Here is a 20,979-nt window from a genome sequence, read left to right as displayed (position 1 = left end):
CCTCACCCTCCAACAAATATTCAAACAGTTACCCTACCAATTCCCCTTAACTACATACTTTGGACATTAAGGGGCAATTTAGCATGGTCAATCCAGCTAACCTGCAAATCTTTGGATTAATAACTTATACAAAATACTGGTGTGCCCCAGGATGTCCTGTTCAGCACACTTTGAATGTAAAATAATTAGAGAAAAAAGACTAAAGAGAATGATTCTAATGGATAGAGTAGAGAAGTTAGGACTCTTTTTGGAGAAGGGAAGGTTGAGAGTAGATTTAATAAGGTATTCAAGATCATAAGGGGGTGAACTGAGTGGATAGGGAGAAACAGTTCACATTGGTGGAAGGATTGAAAGAAGCCAAAGAAGCAATGGTGGGCATAAGGATAAAAATCTTCATGTAGTGAATGGTTAGGGTCAGGGAAGTGCTGTTTGAGAGTGCAGTGGAGGTAGGTTCAATCGAGGCTTTCAAGAGTGAATTGGATTGTTACCTGACAAGGAAGAATGTGCAGGGTTACTGGCAAAAGATGGGGGGAGTGGGACTTGGTCAGGGAGCCAATACAGACAGATGGGCTGAATGGCTTCCTTCTGTGCTGTAGTCGTTCTATGGTTACATGGGAGATACAAGAGGGTACAAGTAGTTTGGAAAGAGGAGAAAGTGACCTTTGATTTCAACTTTGGGGGAGTTTTTAACAGAGGGTGGAGTGGTGTAGCAAATGCTTTTGGAAACTCATATTGCTTCAGAAAGGGAGCTTGAAATATTTTAACTTGCGAATATCATTTCAATCCTGCTGGCCAACTGCAGAAACAGCTGGAATAGAGGGCAAGGGATGGCTGTCCTAAGGCACAGTGTCCAAGTTCATAAGTTCAGCCTTCATTTTGATGCTTATATTTCAAATTCCTGTATCCATTCTCCGAACTGCTGAGGAATAATTATTCAACATCCTAGTTTTGGTGATGAGTTTCCACTATAAATGTGAATTTAGAAATTGATTTTCGTAAATGATCTGTGGGAAAATACGTGCAGAACTCAGAACATTGAACAAAATTCGGATGGAGGTATTTACATTAATGTGGAAGTAGGTTTGCAGCTTCACATTAAGAAACAGGAAGACAACACCAACCACAGTCCTGTGGGATCAGACTTCACATCCCTCTGCCTTAGATCCTCCTGTCCCACTGCCTGTCTTCCATGTCCTGCGCAAGTGAGGGGAAGTGGAACATTAAAGGAAGGCACTGAGATCCTGTTTATCATGCAGATCTAGTCTAGACTGTGATATTAGTTGGATGCCCCAGTTGGGATGCTGATGCCCCCTCCCTCTGCCCCACACCCTACGGTGGGAGGGGTGGGGGTGACAAATAGACCCAGACAGACAAGTAATTCCATTTTATTTCAAGTTTCCTTGTGGATCAGGAGCAGCAGAAATGCTCATCCAACTCTCACAATGGAGCTTTAAGATTCTGTTTCTCATTTTCCCAATCCCCCTTTGGCCGAGTGCATCGGGACCATTAAACAAAGAGGTTGACTCATGAAGAGGGACAGATTGGCTGTCCAACATGTGCCACAATCTGCAAACCAGGTTCCCAGCAATTCCTCATTGAGCGAACTGTTGTTTACCTAATATAGAGGGCATGCTGCTGCTCTGAGAGCACATCTGACCTACCAAAGGCCTAGTGCCTTTAAGTGCAAGTCGACAATAACAAATAGGGAATCCTCCGCACCACCCAATATGTGCAGGGTTGGGTTACAGTTAAACTTGCTAAAGATTGTACAGTTCGTCAGCTCTGAGGAAGGGTCATCTATTCTCAAAATCTATTCTCTCTACAGATACTGTCAGACCTGCTGAGATTTTCCAACATTTTCTGTTTTTGCTTAAGGACTTTGTATGTCATTCAATCTAATCCTTCTCTCCTACTCATTTTCTGTACTCTTAAATAACCCCTCCCGCCCAGCAATAGTCTAATCTCATTTCCAAGGTCTCTCCCACTTTTGCTATTCCTCTTTTTCACCCCATTCCTTTTCATAAAATTATTTATGGGGTTGGCTTCAATGTTGGTTTGTAGCTGAGAATACCACATTCAAACTTTTAGATGCGAAAAACTGTTTTTCAACTTCCCCTTTCAGCACAAGGGTTGCATTCTCAGGCAGCACATCCTTTCACTTCTATTATGTCATCATCACTTCATCTGAGAAACATTTGCTGAAAGATGTGTAGATACAAGTTGAGGTAGGTTTACTTCCTTTCAAAATGCAATTTTTTCAGACGGCTTTTGTGATTTCTCCTTATCTTACCTGGATATTCAAACAGTCTGAACATTCTGATTTACAACGTGGACAAACCAATTTTCAAAATAAGAAGTTGGATATAAACAAGTTAAAGTTATATAATTTATGGAGTGTGTAACAATTGTAAATGAAACTCTGATAAAAGGTTTCACTCGTAGTCAATGATACTTAAATGATAAATAGCTCTCACAGTTGAAGCTAAGGACTGCATTTACAATGTTGCTTGATGGGTAACCGGTTGGTCTGCATCGGGCCATAAGATCTGAGCTGCGATTAGCAGTTCTCATTTCTCAGCCTTTCATTGCTCATATTCAGATACTTTTATTTACGTGCTGCCACATGTCTGCTTATTCTCACACCCAGGCTCACTTGCGCGCATACAATCTCACTCACATTCATATATTCATATACACATTGACAGACAGAGGCAGACAATTATACACATCAAGACAAATATAACACTGATCGGTACATACAGATATCCAGACCGGCTCCCCCAACTACACCTCCAATTACCGCATGCACGTGCGCACACTTCATTAAAAAAAACTTTTGTTTACTGCTGAAAAAGAGGCATGCTGTCGAAACTTTGCATCTTGCACTCAACAGGGCAGACTTGCAAGAATATCAAATCTCAAAGGAAACAACAATTTATGAGGTACACTGGAAGCAAAAGTGACAGCCTTAGGCCCAATCATGAGTTAGTGCGAGACACAGCAAAGAAAGAGATTTGACATTCTTGTGAATTGTGTGCAGGAATGAAAGATTATAAATCTTTTTTAGCATACTTAAGTTCTGTACTACTTATACAGCATCATTAATATAATGAAATGTCCCAAGGCCTTGGATGTTTCTTTATGCTAAAGACACTCCACAGAATTATTATAAAACAAGTTCTGACAGTGAGCCAAATACAGACATATTAAGCGCAGTTGACCAAAAGCAGTACGAAGTGCAGCTTTAATCTTTATTGGGATACTTCCCACTTGGCTTGAAGTGAGTCTCTGAGTCAGCAGCAGCATTTACTGTGAGGAACTACTGTCACAACAACAAAATGAAATAACATGAACGTTGGAAACCTAGACCAAAAACTCAAAATGCTGGAAAACACTCAGCAAGTTCGGTAACAACAGTAAACAATGAGAGAGGTAACGATGGATTTCATGAGGGCCTAAAAAGGCCAGTGGAATGGGTAATCACATGAAAGTTGGAATTTAAAGCAGAGAAAATGCACTTTGAGAGGAAGAATTAGAAAGAAAACAAAATTAACTAAATGGTATGATTTTTAGAACAGAGAATGTGGAGGTGTTTGCTCATAAAAGTTATGAAGGAGGTAGTACAAGAGAACAAAGTAGTCAATAAAGCCTTATAGATAAACACACAGAGCACAAAACCTGGAAAATTATGCTAAGCCTGTATAAGACACTAGTTCAGCTCCAACTACAGCATTGTGTCCAATACTGGGCATGACTCCTTAGGTAGGACCTACAGAAGATACAACGGAGATTTACTCAAATGGTCCCAGGTGATCACAGTTATATAGATGGACTGCAGATTGCTAGGTTGACTGGCCATGCTAAATTGATTCTAGTGTTAGTGGATTAGCAGGATAAATAGATGGGGGTTGTGGGAATAGGGCCTGGGTGGGATTGTGGCCTCCATCTCCACTGTAGGGATTCTATGAAACTTGAGTTGTCCTCCATAGAAGGCTAGGAAGTGATCTGATAAAGGTATTAAAATCATGACGGGTTTAGTTTGAGTAAATAAGAGTTTCCAATCACTGAAGGTTAACCTGGCTGTCAAAAGAGCATGAAGAAAAGTATTTTGAGGCACTGAGTGGTTAGGCTTTGGAATGCACTGCCTGATAGGGTGGCAGATACAGATTCAATCATGTCTTTCATTAGGAAATTCAATAACTACTTGAAGTGGAAAGAAAAATTCCAGGATATGGGAAAAGAGCTGGGAAATGACAAAACTTGATTGCTCTTCAAAAGAGCCAACACAGACTCGATGGGCTGAATGACCTCCTCCCTTGTGGTAGTATTCTGTCCTTAGGTTCTGACATCTATTTCTCTCCCTCCAGATGTTTCCTGATCTGAGAGTTTCCAGCATTTTCTTTGTTTACTGCAGTTGGAACAAACTGGCAAGCACTTGGGATAGTTACATGCCAGTCCGCTATTCAGTGTCCCAGCCGAGCCACTGACCCATTTCACACAAATAAGTTAAGTCCTGCCTTACAGTTACAAAGAAACATTTTCAGAATGTGTTGTGTCCAATTGTGACTTCCTATCTACACTGAACAGCTTTCCTGTATTAATGAAGATACCACAGATGTTGGTTGGTAAAGTAAAGTAAATAACAACTGGTAAAAAGGGCTGGTAAAGTAAATAACAACTTGCATCTATATCACATATTTAATATATAAAACAACCCAAGGCATTAAAGGCTCTTATATTCAACTAATATCTTATTTTAATTTCATTTAATTTCATAAAGAGCCACTGAATTTAGAACAAAATATCTCACTTACTCCTTTTGTATAAGTATTCTGCAACCAAGGCTGCCACATGAACATAACACATCACTGCCTGTAATGGAGAAGAGTTATGTTACAAAGACTCATTCACAGCTTGCCCAACAGACAAGTAATTAACAAAGGATACAGTTACATCTGATGCAATTCAGAGAGGGTTCACTTGGTTAATTAATGGGTTAGGGTTCTTCATGTGATACCTTTTTATGAGAAAGGTGGACAGGTTGGGCCTGCATCCACTGGAACTTGGAAGATTGCGAGGTGGCCTTATCGAAACATATAAGATCCTGAGCGACGCACTGTTGCTTCACAGCGCCAGGGACCAGGGTTCAATTCCTGGTTTGGGTCTGTGTGGAGTTTACACATTTTCCCTGTGTCTATATGGGTTCCTCCAGTTTCCTCCCACACTCCAAAGATGTGGGGGTTGGGTTGACTGGCCATGCTAAATTGCTCCTTAGTGTCAGGGGGATTAGTGGGTAAAATACTTGGAGTTATGGGGATAGGGCCTGGATGGGATTGTTGTCGGTGCAGGCTCAATGGGCCAAATAGCCTCCTCCTGCACTGTGGAGATTCTGTGACTTGGCAGGGTGGATAATTTAAGAATGTTTCCTTGTGAGAGAGTCTACCACAAGGGGTTACAACTTAAGAATAAGGGGTCTCTCATTTAAGATGGAGATGAGGAGAATTTTTTTTCTTTCAGAGGGTTGTTAATCGGTGGAATCTTTTAACTCAGAGGGTGGAGGAGGCTGAGTCACTGTATCTATTCAAGGCAGAGATAATCAGATTTTCGATAGACAAGGGAGTCAAGTGTTATGGAGGGCAGACAGGAAAGTGGAGCTAAGGCAACAACTAGATCACCCCTGATCTTATCCAATGGCAGAGCAGGCTCAAGGGGCCAAATGGCCTATCCCTGTTCCTAATTCGAATGTTCATATGTAGCTGTGGCTGAGTTGGTCACATTCCAGCATCTGATCCAAGAGGCTGTGGGTTCAAGCAGCAGGAGAGGTAAGCACATGGTCCAGGCTGGCACACCAACACAGGATTGAGGAAGTGCCATATTAGCAAATGTGCCCATCTGTTGGATGAGATGTTAGAGGCCATTTTTGGAGTGAGATGTTAGAGAGAGTCCTGTCTGCTCCCTCTCATGCAACTGATGGTACTATTTGCAGAGAGAAATGAAGTTCTACTGCTCAACATTTATCCCACAAATAATATCACAAAAGCAGGGTGTTTGGTCATTGCTGCTTGTGGGATTCTGCTTTGTGAAAATTAGCTGCCCCATTCCCTACATTGCAAACAGTGAGTACACTTCAAATGTGCTTCGGTGACCGTGAAGTATTTTGGGACATCCTAAAGCCACAGAGTGGGCTAGAGAAAAACAAATTTCTTTCAGAAAGGTACCCAGCTGATACACTCTGACATAATCATAATCAGCAGGGATGAAAAGATTTGCATTGTTGGCTGGTACCAACCAGACCAGAAGTGAAACTGAAAAGTTTATGGAGATTCAGTTTGTTTAAGCCTCTATTCAATAGGGTCACTCAGGTTATCTAAGCATAGATTTTGTCAAACAGCAATAAAAACAGCCTCTTGCATAAAGGAATGAATCAATAGAACAATATCAGTGTACCTGCTGATTGGGTCTACATAAATGTTTTGGTTACCAGTTTAATAACAACTAAATGGAGGTATATACAAAACTTGACATGTGTAATTGGTTTTGACATGACCAGCTACTGCAAACACATTGGCACAATCTATATGTAGTATCTTGACTATCTAAGAGCAAGAGCTAATTAACTGAGGTATTTAAGATGATGAAAGGATTTAACAGGGCAAACAGAGAGATATTTCTGTTGGTGGGAGTGTCATGAGCAAGAAAATCCGCATTGATAATTAGAGCTAGTCTATTTGGGGAGGGATATCAGAGACATTTCATCACACAGAGGTTAATGGAACTTGCTCCTACAAGTGTCAGGTATCAACTGAGCATTTCAAAACTACTGATAGATCTTTGTTAGGCATTCTCCTATCTCTTCGACATTTATGTATCCAGCAAAGAAAAAGCATCAATTAATAGTCTAGGTTGGAGTTGTCTGAGGATGTGCTCACAATGCCAGGTACACAGCACTTTGCAAGGACAAAGCTGTTGGGGATTTGGTCTTCCCATCTCAAGGTGCAAATAGCAGAGATAGAATGCCTCCACTTTCTTCATGTGATACCTTTTTAAGTTTATTTGTTAGTGTCACAAGTAGACTTACATTAACACTGCAATGAAGTGAAACTCCGCTAGTCATCACACTCCAACGCCTGTTCAGGCACATTGAGGGAGAATTTACTGTGGCCAATGCACCTAAACCAGCATATCTTTCAGACTATGGGAGGAAAGCAGAGCATCTGGAAGAAACCCACACAGATATGGGGAGAATGTGCAGATGCTGCACAGATAATGACCAAAGCTGGAAATCAAACCCGGGTCCCAGCGCTGTGAAGCAGCAGTACTAACTTCTGCACCACCTTGGCACCCAGAATTGCATTTATAAAGAGCTGATGTAAGAAGCACTGCTTGGTAGACTTTAAGTTTTGTTCTAAGACAGACTTCATGCTCCATGCAAAACTTCTCCCTATTCGAAACAGAGGGTGTGTTTTTGTTTGTGGCTCTGGGGTCTTGGACTATGTGGCAAGGGGCAGGTTGATAAAAAAAACTCTGTAATTTTCAGGCTTATTGTCAGACCAAACTGTTCTAAGGCCAGTGGTGGATTTAGAGCTAGTTAGGGGTCCCGTGCCAAGCACTGTTTGTTTTACAGGAAATGTGCTGTTGCTTATAGCTTTGGAAAAATGATCAACAAGTAGCTGAATGTTTTCTAAAGTATGTGCTATGACAGCATAGTCGTCTGTGAACAAGAGTTCACTCAGCAGCTGTTCAACAAACTTTGTGCAAGTCTTGAAGCTGAAGAAGTCAGCATGCTGGCACAGTGGTTCGCACTGCTGCCTCACGGTGCCAGGCACCCAGATCCGATTCCCAGGTTGGGTCACTGTTTGCGTGGAGTTTGCATGTTCTCCTCGTGTCTGTGTGGGTTTTGTCCCACAGTCCACAGATGTGCAAGTTGGGTGGATTGGCCATGCTAAGTTGCCCCTTAGTGTCAGAGGGACTAGCTAGGGTAAATACATGGGGTTATGGAGATAGGAATTGTATTCGGTGCAGACCCGATGGGCCAAATGGCTTCATTCTGCACTGTAGGATTCTAGGTTGCCATCTGTCCTGAACTGAGTGTGTACTTTGTGTCACGATCTTTGAGTAAGTACTGGAGCATGGTGAAAAAATATATTGCAGACATTGCTGGAGCTAATACATGGCCTTGCTTGGTGGTGTTGGTAACAGGAAATGAAACAAATAACATTCAGGTCAACAAACACCACACCCTGGGGATAGGGCACCCTTGGGGAATGGGGGGTTGGTACCCCAAAGAGGTGCCAGGGAACCCACCCCTCCCCAAACACCCGCCCTGCACCACAACGCCCCAGATAAGAATTATCTGGCAATTGCCCGGAAGGTTCAAGCTAGTCCAGGTGGTGCTGTAAAAAAAAGGGGTCAATCTGTGGTGCCTCCAGGAATTGGTTTGGGAATGGAGTCACACAAAGGCCAGAATGGGTAAGGATAGGAATTAGTTGATTTTTTTTTAAACAGAGAATCCAACATTTTTTTACTGAAACAGGCTTCCTATTTCTAAGTATTGTGTACATATCCTGGTGAGGATCAAACTCATTCATATGTGCTGTTTAAACGTGTGGGATATTCACCTCAGACAGATCTCCGTTTTTCAAGTGGATTTTGGCCATGCTGCCGAGCCAAGTCTTCCTGAGTTCAGGTGTGCTGGCGTAGGACTTGGCTAAACTGTACTGAAGGTCCACAAGCATCTCGGGGTCCTTCTCATGTTCCTTCATCTGAGCAGTGGCCATAAGTACCGTGCGAATTCTCTTTGTCAGATCTTTCACCTCACCTGGGAAAGCAGTTGCCTGTGTAAGGATGAAAGAAATGTTTAAATAGTCTCAAAGGTAAATCCAGCTTTTCATCTTTCTTTGGAACCAGGCCCTTTTACACGCAGGCTAAATAATTATATTGTACCTTTACGTTCCAAGGCATTTCACAGGAAAGCTTAATTTTAAATTGAACCACATAAGGAGGAATTAGATAACACAAAGCTTAGTCAAAGAAGCTTTGTCTTATGGAAGGAAAGAGGCAGAGAGATTTAAAGATAACCTTCTGGAGGTTAAGGTCTAAGTAGCTAAAGGCACAACCCTCAATATAGACAGGCTGATGGGGGTGGTAAATGCTCAAGAGGCCAACTGGAAGAGGGTAGATATTGCAGAGGTCTGGAGGCCATGACAGAGATAGGGACAGGAGAGGTCATGGAGGGATCTGAAAGTGATGATATAAATTTTAATTCTGAGGCATTGCAGGACTGAGGGTCCAAGCAGGTCAGCGAGCACGGGAGGCTGGGTGAAAAGGATTTTGTGCCAGTTGGTATACAGGCAGTAGAAGTTTTGATGAGCTCAGGTTTATGGAAGGAGAATGATGAGAGGCTGCCTAGAAGAACACTGGAATCATCCAGTCAGGAAGAAAGAAACACCCGGGTGAGGGTTTCAGCAGCAGAGAATTTGAAACAGGAAGTGGGTCAGACGATGTTACAGATGGTGTTGGACAATCACCCATGGCACTGCTCACATCAAGTCAAAGCGCACACTGATTTTCAAGGGCAGCAGTGATGCTGCATAAGGAAAGGCTTTTGGGGCAAGGAGACCTCCCCTTTTCCGATGCTCGACTTAAAATGAAGAGCTCCAGTATTTGCCACTGGGGAAAAATTTGAATTCAATGCCCGGGCACTTGAAACAAATGTATTCTCAGGGTGTGGGTGACACTGGCAAGTCTGGCATTTAATTATCCTAATTACCCTGAGAAGGTAATGGTGGCTGTGGTGGGACTTTCAAGCAGACTGAGAGATGAAAGGCCCAATTATACCAATCGGAGCCTAAGGGCCGGATCCGGACATAAAACGGATTCGAGCCCGGAACCCTCGTTCCAGCGCGCCCATATGCTTTTTGCCGGCTGCAATCCGATCTGCGCTGTGGGCGGGGCTTCGCGCTGCTGGAACGATCGGAGCTCTGAACTGCACATGTGCAGTTTGAAAAAAATCAGAAACAATGCGCACGGGCGCGAAAAGACAAAATGGAGAAAGCCAAGAGCCGGTGAGGGGGGAGGGATGAGCTGCGATCGGACCCTCCCTGGGAGGCAGGCCCCCCCCACCCCCCCCGCCCCCCCAACCGTGGGAGGCAGCCCCCTCCTCCCCGCAACCAGAACCCCCCCACCATGGGAGTCAGCTCCCCCCTTCCCTCTGCAATCAGATTCTACCTCCCCTGGGAGGCAGACCCAGATAGATCTCCGGTTGGTGGTTGGGGGTGGGGGCTGGGGAGGTGGTGGAGATTATCCCAAGTCCATGATCCATTCCCCCCCCATCCTCCATCACCGCTCCCCCTCCCAACCAAAGATCCATCTGAGCCCGCCTCCTCCTCCAGCAGACGCCAACGGAAGGCCAGGATGGTGCTGCGGGCTGTCCAATGACTGCAGGTCAGAAGGATAGTGGCGGAAGAGCAGCGATGGAGGTAGGTTGAGGGTGTGCTCTGCCGAGGGGGCCTGCCTCCCCGGGGGGAATTGATCGCGGGTGGAGGCTGCCTCCTGGGGGTTCGGATTGCGGGGGTGGGGGAAGGGTCTGATCAGGGTGGGGGGGGGGGGCCGCCTCCCGGGTTGGGGGGGTGGGGGGTGCGGAGGGGCTCGCTGGGGTGGTTAGCGTGGGGTGTTCGAGGAGGACAGGCTTCAGAGGTTCCCCTGCAGAATAGGAATCGGCTTCGGAATTTTATTCTGCAGGTTGATAACAGTGCGGATCCGGGGCGGATCCGAAGACGGTAAAGAGGGATTTGGCAGTAGAGTTGGGCGCGCGATTCATTAAATCAATTTAAATGCATGCTAATACATTTAAATCGTCAGGCCGCCCGATTGCGTGTCGGTAAAGTCACGATCTGCTCAGATTCAGGTGCAGATCGCATTACAGGCCCAACGCCCGAATTTACCACGATTTCGTGGCCAAAAACAGGCGCAGATTTTTGGTAAAATCGGGCCCGAAGTGTGTAGTTCTGATTGTTACATCACACAAAAGATGGAGAGACACTGGAGAGGGTGCAGAGATTTACAAGGAAGATATCAGAAATGTGTGGGGTTACATATTGGGATTGACAGGCTGGTCTCTTTTCTCTTGAGGGAAGAGGCTGTGCAGTACAATCTAATAGAGATCTTTAAACTGGTGGAGTGGATCAGAGAGAGAGCAAAAAAGACTTTCAATTAAGTTAGTCGCCAAGAAATCCAATAGGGAATTCTGAAAGAACTTTTTTATAAGAACATAAGAAATAGGAGCAGGAGTAGGCCATCTAGCCCTTCGAGCCTGCCCCGCCATTCAATAAGATCATGGCTGATCTGTCGTGGCTCAGTTCCACATTCCCGCCCTCTCCCCATAACCTTTAATCCCCTCTCTTATCAAAAACCCATCAACCCGCGTCTTAAAAATATTTAGCGAGGCAGCCTCCACCACTTCAACGGGCAGAGAATTCCAGAGATTCACCACCCTTTGAGTGAAGAAGTTCTTCCTCAACTCCGTTCTAAACCGCCCCCCCTTTATCTTGAGGTTGTGCCCCCTAGTCCTACTGTCTTTTTTGAGCGGGAAGAGTCTCTCCACCTCTATCCTATCCATCCCATTCATCATCTTATACATCTCAATGAGATCTCCCCTCATTCTTCTAAACTCTAACGAGTACAAGCCTAGTTTATTCAGCCTCTCCTCATTGCTCAACCCCCTCAACTCCGGCATCAGCCTAGTAAACCTCCTCTGCACTCCCTCCAAGGCCAAAATATCCTTGCGTAAGTACAGCGCCCAAAACTGCACACAGTACTCCAGCTGCGGCCTCACCAGTGCCCTATACAGCTGCAGCAAGACCTTCCTACTTTTATATTCAATCCCCCTCGCTATGAAGGCCAACATCCCATTAGCCTTCCTGACCACCTGCTGCACCTGCAAGCTGGGTTTTCGCGACTCATGCACAATAGATGATTTGGAGGAGGGAACCGAGTGAATGGTGTCGAAATTTGCTGATGACACCAAGATTGGTGGAACGGCAAATTGCGCGGAGGGTGTGGAGAGTCTGCAGAAGGATCTAGATAGGCTGGGTGAATGGGCCAGGAACTGGCATATGGAATTTAATGTTGGCAAGTGCGAGGTGGTCCACTTTGGTAGGAATAATGGTAGGAAGGGTTATTACTTACGGGGCGAAAAACTGCAGCAGGCGACGGTGCAGAGGGACCATCCAGAGAAAAGTGAGAATGCAGAACTCACTAACACAGGGAATGGTTGATGCCAGTTTTACAGATTTGTTTTATTCATTCATGGGACATGGACATTGCTGGCTGGCCAGCATTTATTGCCCATCTCTAGTTACCTTGGAACACAGTTGAGAGTCAACCACATTGCTATGGCTCTGGAGTCACATGTAGGCCAGATCAGGTAAGGATGACAGATTTCCTTTCCTAAACGGCACTATGGATCAGATGGGTTTTCCCCACAATCGACAATGGTTTCATGGTCATCAGTAGATTCTTAATTCCAGATTTTTTTAAACTAAATTCGAATTCCACCATTTGCCATGGCGGGATTCGAATCCAGGACTGCAGAACATTAGCTGAATTTCTGTATTAATAGTCCAGCGGTAGTACCACTAGGCCATTGCCTCCCCATGATATATTTTAGGGGAGGCTAAACAAGCATATGAAGAAGAGAATAGATGGTAGATTGAGTTATGAGGAAAGATGGGATGAGGATCAAGTGGAACATAAATAATGGCATGGATTGGTAAGGCTGAAGGAACTGTTTCTGTGTTGTATATCCGATGTAATCCTATGTTATGAAAACAGAGGTCTTTTTTTAAATGATCTCACCTTCTGCATTCTCTTGCTCGTCGTTGCTCCCCTTACCAACCTGTTCCTTGCCATGTGATCTCTTCCACAACCATGCTCTCTCAGACCCTTACCATCTCTTCCCCCTCCCTCTTCTCTACCTTACTCCAAGCACCACACCCCCGCTTCACTGACCCCCAATCATCTCGATCGCAAGCTGTGACAAAGTTGGGAAAGAAATAATACACCGGGTATAGAATCAGATGCAAATCATGCAAAACAGTTGTGGAACTATGCCAAATTGCACTTATCTTTCAGTTACAACAACATGCTGTGCTGATAGATAAGAGTGTTCTCACAAATAACAACTGTCTATAAGTTTACACAAGAATTTCTCTTTTCACTGAAGTATAATTGTATTAAAAGTGCATCCTCAGCATCATTGCACGTTACCTATTTCAGATATGGAAGAGGGACAGTGTGGAGACAGCTTAACTTGAATCACTTCATGCAAATTTTAAACTGATGCCGGCGTTGGACTGGGATAAACACTGACAGAGGGGCAAACCCGGAAAGCTTGCGAGTTTAGTATCAAATAAATTGGTTGGACTTAAACCTAATGTTGTCAGACTTCTTACTGAATTTTAATCTGGCCAGGGAGGGAAATGGTGTTGAAAATTCATGGCAGAATTGAATAGATAATTGAGAGAGATCCAATTTGAATGGACTGTGGAATATTAATTCACTTCCAAGTTTCTTTTATATTTGTGAGCAGAAGCACGAAGGGTCAGGCTTTACTTGCACTGAAAGCAGATACACAGGAGCCGAGGGAATGCTACTTTCTACATTGCACGCCATATCGTGTTACATGTAAAGCAGAAAAGCCCACACATACCTTCAGAGCTCTATCACTATTGGCAAAGTTATTGATAATTGAGAGCGAGTCCTGGAACCGAGAATCTCCAGTTAGAACCACATCAGCTATCAGCCGGCTCACTGCGATTATAATCTGAAAAAGAAATAAAACTACACATTGCACATTTATGTATAAAATTATTGACAATTTAAAACTCTTCAACAGAAAGCTGATTATTTTCAATCTTTGGCCAGCTGTCTTGCTGTTCCTGTTGCCTGTAGCTGCTCCCACTGCCAATCTGCTGTCACAATATGTCATGCTGGCCTGTTTAGCGGCATCCTCACACATTCGTCCTATGATGTCCGTCAACCAACTATGCCCAGGTCAACCCCTTTTCTGTTGCCCTTCACTTTGCTCACTAGAAGAGATCTGTGCAGCTTTTCAGCTGTGATCAAATGGCTGAAACACTGACATTTTCTCTTCTGGATGTCATTTTCAGAGTTCTTCTTCTTACAATTTTTCTTCTTCATGGGATTGGGACATCACTGGCAAGGTCAGCATTTATTGCCCATTCCTTGAACTGCAGTAAGCAGTGAAGAAGGCAAACGATTTGTTGGCATTCATAGCAAGGGGATTTGAGTGCAATAGCAGGGATGTCTTGTGGCAATTATACAAGGCCTAGTTGAGGCCACATCTGGAATATTACATGCAGTTTTGGTCTCCTTATCTCATGAAGGATGTTCTTGCCAAGGAGGGAAGGCAAAGAGGTTTACCAGACTAATTCCTGGGATTGGTGAGACTGATGTATGAAGAGAGATTGAGTTGGTTAGGTTTATATTCGCTTGAGTTTAAAGAGGAACGAGCTCATAGAAACCTGCAGAGTTTGAACAGGGCTAGACAGAGCCCTGCCCCAAATGCAGGAAGGATGTTCCTGATGGCGGGGGAGTCTGAAACTGGGGGCCACAGTCTGAAGATGTAGGGTAAACCTTTTAGGACTGAGATTAAGAGAAATTTCTGTACTCAGAGTGGTGAGCATGTGGAGTTCAATACCACAGAAAGCAGTTGAGGCCAAAACACAGTATGTTTTCAAAAAGGAGTTAGAAATTAGTCTTGGGGCAAAGGGGATCAAAGAATATGGGGAGAAAGTGGGAACAGGTTACTGAGTTGGATGATCAGCTATGATCATAAAGAATAATGGGACAGACTCGAAGAGCTGAAGGCCTATTCCTGCTCCACTTTTCAACTGAGTGGTTTGCTAGGCCATTTCAAAGGGCCAAGTTAAGAGTCAACCATATTGCTGTGGACTGGAGTTGCACGCAAGCCAGACCAGGTAAGGACAGAAGAATTCCTTTCCTAAAAGATAACAGTGAAGTAGATAAGAAGAATCAATCATAGTTTCACGATCACTATTAATGTGATGAGGTTTTCAATTCCAGATTTGATTAATTGAATTTAAATTCCTCCAATTACCATGGTGGGATCTGAATCAACCCACGTGTGCAGAACATTAACCTGGGTCACTGGATGACTATTCCAGTGACACTAACGCTACACTACCATCTGCCCTCAGGTACCTCTTCATTTGTCTTATGATTCATTGAATGAGACAAGGTGAATTAGTGTGAGGTTAGACCAGATGATGTTGCTTTATGCCTGTTGCCGTGTCAATGTTAGATTAGAGATCACAGCTCACTTCCTTGCTGAATTTTAGACCAATAATTAAACTTTAACCGTCAGTCTATTGGGTGAAAGGCACATGTATTTTTTTTACTTCAACCACTTGGCTCATTGGAGACTGGTGGATCCCAGCTGTCCGTTTGACCAATCAGGATGAGGGACAGGGCATCATCGATGTAAAAGTGAGATCTTGGCCTGCAGGCCTACCTCCGGTTTCTGAGCAACAGAGACTGTAAACGTCTCATCTCCATTGCTTGTTCTGAGTCCACACTATTGATTATAACATATGCACTGAGAATATTTTCATTTTTCTACATCTTTGTTTTCAAACAGAGAATATTTTCCATCCTTTGTGTGACTGAACCCTTGCATGATGCTGAGCGAGGCAGTTGATTTGAACTGGAACAATTAGACAGTTGGGAAATGTTTAGTAGGGTCTTGAGGTAAATTATGACATGACTATTTTCACATGACAATGCCTCCATCAGTCTGGAAGGATCTTCCACAGTAGATCTCAGGGCCAGGAATTTTGGGTACAAGACTTGCATGTTTGACCTGGCTTTAGACAGGACTGACCTGTAGGTGGGTTCTCAGGAAGTTCCTCTTCTTGGTGTACTCAAAGTTGTTCCTCATCAGCAAGTAGAGGAGTGCGGAGGCCTCGCTCCGGGTTGAGCTCAGTTTTGCAGTGCAACTTTTCAGGATTTCGTAGCAGAAGGTGGCACAGATACTGTCTCGGCCTTTAAAAAACGTGGTCGGAAACTGGAGCGGAAGTGTTAGGGATGAAAAAGAAAAAGAAATATTAAAGCATAACTCGATATTCCAAAAGAGGGAAGAGACAAACTCCTTTAACCTTTCAAATTTACACCACAGTGAATTTGAACTTTGGGTTGAAAACTTCCCAGGATTGTCTCAGAGTGTCGAGGAAGTGAAGATTAATCCTCAGGACACTATTCTGAGTCAAATTTCAGAGAAGATTGACCCAGGAATTGAACATAATGTCAGTTTCCTTCAATATTTTAATCTATTATTTATAATCATATTGGCAATGGGGAGAAAAGTTTGTTTCACAAATAGCACAAATTAATCTAATTAGATAATAATGGGCTCTCTAATTGGCTGCGGAGGAGGGGTGCACCCAGGGAATTGGCCAATGGTGAGAGTGTAGGGGTGAGTCAGTTTGAGGTGGAATGAAGGGGGTGGAGGGAGGAAGTGTGATGTAACTTGCTGAAGTAAACCCAAGCAGAACTGACAAACCTGCTCAATCAATAAAGTTATTAATTGAGCTTTAAAATCAATTTAGCTGGAGCCGTGTAACATACTGTTTACAGTGCTGAATGGAGTGTTAATCAGCATGGACTTTGAAGAAGCTTCACTTGGCTGCTGACAGGCCCTCAACATCCAGTAGGATGTTACCATGTGTATCATTACTGGAACACTACAATTAACATCACTCCTTCGACTCCCTGTCCTAGCAAACATCACTCCTCCACATTTCTACTCAATTGCAACAATCCACAAAATGATAGAAAAAGTTCGCAATGCCCCATCTGCCACTTTTTGCTGACCTAACCAACCCACCCTAGATATGACAGTCATCAAGGAGACCAATTTGGAAAAAACCTCCCACACAGGAGGCAAATTCCACCTGGATGAATTAATGGGGGTCATTGGACATGACAATTAAGAACTTGGTCCTCAATTTAAGCCAACGGCTGCATGGTTTCAGACTTCCAAGGAAAGAGAGTCCAACCTCAACAGGTTCAGGATTGACCATGGCCCCTGCTTGGCCGATCTCCACAGATCGGGTATTAGTGCCAGCCCCGTATATGCCTGTGGGAGAGAGCAAACTGTGCACCACATCATAAAAGAGTGTCCAAGCCACAGACTCAGTGGAGGCCTATCCGCACTCAATACAGCAGGACTGGGAGCACCTGCTTGGCTTAGGGACTTTGCTAAATAAGTTATCAGTGCTTGATTGCTCTATCTGACTGACAGGCAGAGATATCTCCAATAGTTAGACATTTAATTGCTTGAGAGATAAAAAGAGAAGAGACAAAATACTTTAAAACTGCAAGGAGCTAAAACATAAGCAAGGAAACAAAACTGTACACTGTCATACAGATGTGGTCTCACCAATGTCCTGTACAACTGTTGCAAAACATTGCTACTTTTATATTTCATTCCCCTTGCTATAAACAACAATATTCCATTTGCTTCCGAATCACTTGTGGCTGCAGAATAACATTTTGTGATTCATGAACCAAGACATTCAGAACGCCCTGCCAGAGTTCTGCAGTCTTTCTATTTAAATAACATACTGTTTTTCTATTCTTCCTGCCAAAGTGGACAAGTTCACATTTTCCCACATTACAACTCAATCTGTCATTTCTTTGCCCACTCACTTAACTGATTTAGGATAGGCTCCTTATGTCTTCTTCACAACTTACTCTCCTATGTACATTGACGTCATCAGCAAGTTTAGCAGCCATACATTAAGCACCCTTCTTCTGAGTCATTGATTGTGGTTGAGATCCAGCATTGATATCTGTGCCACTCCAGTAGTTACAGTTTGCCAGTGCAAAAAATGATCCACTTATTCCTACTTCCAGCTTCTTATTAGCTATCAAATTCTCTATCCGTGCTGATATGTTACCTGCTACACTATGGACTGTTATTAAATATTTTAAACTTTGATATAACACTTATCAAATGCCTTTTTGAAATACGAGCGCACCAATCTACACGTTTCCTTAATCCATCTTGCTTATTATTTTCTCAAAGAATGATCAAAAAAGTCAAAAGCAATTTCCTTTTCACAAAACCATGTTTACCCTGCCTGATTGCATTAGGATTTCCTAACTTCCCTTCAATCACCTCCAAAAAAGTAGACCCTAGTATTTTCCCAATGACAGGTTAACTTGTCTGTCGTTTCCAAGTAGTTGTTAGTATTTGATACTGGTAACACCCCAGTAAACCATTTTGATGAGTGAACCAATCCACAGGTGCTTCGGTCCACCTTGTTGTCCAACAAGGGGCATACACGCGATGGGTCGTACGAGGGCTGCTCTTGGTTGTTTCGAGAGTAGCCCAGTACCTCATGTCGTTAGTGTACGCTTAAACTGGACCAGATGCTGGGCAACACGACAGCTCAGAGACTATCATTGTTTGCTACACAGATACATGGATTTGGCCCAGCGTCTGCAGGAGTTTGCGCATTCTCCCCGTGCTTGCATGGGTTTTCTCTGGGTGCTCCGGTTTCCTCCCACACCCCAAAGATGTGCTGTTAGGCCGAGTGGTGTAACAAATTGTCCCTAAGTTAGTCTTCCCTCAATGTGGAATGCCATAATCATAGACAAGGGTCATGGGTGGAGGGGGGACTCATAATGTTAAAATGGCAGCGCGGGCTCGTTGGGCCGAAGAGCCTGTTTCCCGTGCTGTGTTGTTCTTTGTAGGTGAGGGTAGCTGCTGGCTCTCCCAGTGACTTTAAGATGTGTTTACCCTGACATGCAAAGGCTGGCTCCAGCAAAGTGGGCAGCTGAGACAGAACTAAAGTCCAACAGTCTTGATGATTGTGTTGTGTATGATGTCCTGGTCTTCAGGTCACCTACTACATCCAGATATAACTCCAGCCATCTGAACTCATCTTGCCACTGCAGCAAGATAGCTCAGGATGAGAGAGTGAGGCTGATGATTAGCATTCCTAGTCATAATAAACCAAATCATGTTCATCATCTTCCTATATGGGGACACAGGAACAGGAGTAGGCCATTCAGCCTACTCTGCCATTTAATACAATCATTGGCTGATCAGACATTTCAATGCCTTTTACATCCACTATCCCAATGACCCTTTATGTTATTGTCAATCAGAAATCTGTCAATCTGTTTTAAATATACACAATGACTGAGCTTCCACTGCCTTCTAGGATAGAGGATTCCAAAGATCGACAATTGTCTGTGAAAAGAATTTTCACCTCAGCTCAGTTCTAAGTAGCATCCCCCTTATTTTGAAATTGTGCCCCCTGGTTCTTGATTCCCCAACCATCTAACCCATCTATTCCTTTGATTAATTTGTAGGTTTCAATGAGATCACTTTTCATTGTTCAAAACTCTAGGGGATATGGCCTCAGTTTCTCCAATCTCTCTTCATAAATCGATCCCACCATCTCCAAAACAAGCCTGGTGAACTTACATTGCATTTCCTCTATGCCAAGGATATCCTTTGAGGTAAAGTGCCCAAGACTGCACCCAATACTTCAGATGCAGTCTAACCATGCTTCTATACAATTGAAAGAAAACCTCACTACTCCTGTACTCAAATACTTTTACGATAGAGGGTAATGTTGCATTCGCCTTCCTAATAGCTTGCTGAACCTGCATGTTGGCCTTCAGTGACTCATAAAATCTGTAAGATGCAGACGGAGGCCATGAGGCCCATCAAGCCTGCACTGACAACAGTCTGACCCAGGGCCTATCCCCGTAACCCCGCGCATTCACCCAGCTTGTCTTCCTGACACTAAAGGGCAATTTAGCATTGGCAATCAATCTAACCTGCACATCTTTGGGCTGTGGGAGGAGACCAGAGCATCTTGGAGGAAACCCACACAGACATGGAGAGAATGTAATGTGCAAAATCCACACAGTCACCCAAGGCTGGAATTGAACCCAGGTCTCTGACTGTGTGAGGTAGCAGTGCTAACTACTGTGCCATCATGCCCCCACTTATGGGCAAGGACACCCAGATCTCTTTGTACATCTACAATTTCTTACCATTTAGGAAACACTCTGCACATCTGTTCCTTCTACCAAAGTGGATTATCTCACATTTTTCAACATTTAATTCCTATATTCTATCTGCCATATTCTTGCCCACTCACAGGACAGAATTCTCTGGCTGCGCTTGCCTGAAAACCAGAAATTCCCACCCAACTTAAATGAACTTGTCCACGGCACGTCCCTCGCCCACTAGAATTCCAGTGGCGGGGGGATGGAGAATTCTGGCCACTAAGTCAGTCTAAATCCTCCTGTAGCTGCTTTACATCTTCCTCACTATACAGATTTCTGCCATGCATTGCATCATTCACAAACTTGGATATGTTATATTTGACACCCACATTCAAATCATTTATATATATTGTGACCCAAGTACAGATCCTTGTTGCACCCCACTAGCTACAGCCTCTAATGCGAGAATGACCCATTTATTCCTACTCTCTGTTTTCTGTCCGTTAGCCAATGCTTAATCCACGACAGGTCGGGGTGCTAGCACCAATCCTCTGCAGCTTGTTTCTTTTCAAAACCATCTCCAATGCCCTTCAAAGGTGGTGATCTTAGCATCAAAATTAAATATTGAAAGGATAGGAAGTTGCCCAATTTGATTTGAGTAATTGAATTTAAATTCCTTCAGCATACCATGATGAGAGTGGGATGCAGTGGTGGAATTGTATTGTCACTGGACGAGTAATCCAGGGTGATGCTGGATGTGAATCCCACCATGCCTGATGGTGAAACTTGAATTCAATAAAAACCTGGAATGACCATTAAATCCATTGTCAATTGTCATAAAAACCCATCTGGTTCACTTATGTCCTTTAGGAAAAGAGGTCTACCATCTTTACCTGGTCTGGTCTACAT

At 43.8% G+C, this 20,979-nt stretch overlaps 1 protein-coding gene across 2 annotated transcripts in view; it reads right to left on the bottom strand.

Moving 5' to 3' along the window:
- The window catches only part of LOC145342110 (dedicator of cytokinesis protein 11-like), a 269,092-nt gene that overhangs the window by 60,193 nt on the left and 187,920 nt on the right, over positions 1 to 20,979 (bottom strand). For both annotated transcript variants that reach the window (XM_080187331.1, XM_080187332.1), the window contains exons 41-44: positions 15,923 to 16,105; positions 13,709 to 13,822; positions 8,619 to 8,834; positions 4,815 to 4,872 (exon numbers count right to left, since the gene is read on the bottom strand). In XM_080187331.1, the coding sequence (XP_080043457.1) occupies positions 4,815 to 4,872; positions 8,619 to 8,834; positions 13,709 to 13,822; positions 15,923 to 16,105 (571 nt within the window). The remainder of the gene's footprint in view (positions 1 to 4,814; positions 4,873 to 8,618; positions 8,835 to 13,708; positions 13,823 to 15,922; positions 16,106 to 20,979) is intronic.

This window comes from Carcharhinus amblyrhynchos, chromosome 4 (genome assembly GCF_965287045.1).
Source record: "Carcharhinus amblyrhynchos chromosome 4, sCarAmb.v2.hapA, whole genome shotgun sequence".
Classification (NCBI taxonomy): Eukaryota; Metazoa; Chordata; class Chondrichthyes; order Carcharhiniformes; family Carcharhinidae; genus Carcharhinus; species Carcharhinus amblyrhynchos.
The sequence above is the reverse complement of the archived record's forward strand: the minus strand, read 5'-3'. Positions and strand labels throughout refer to the sequence as shown.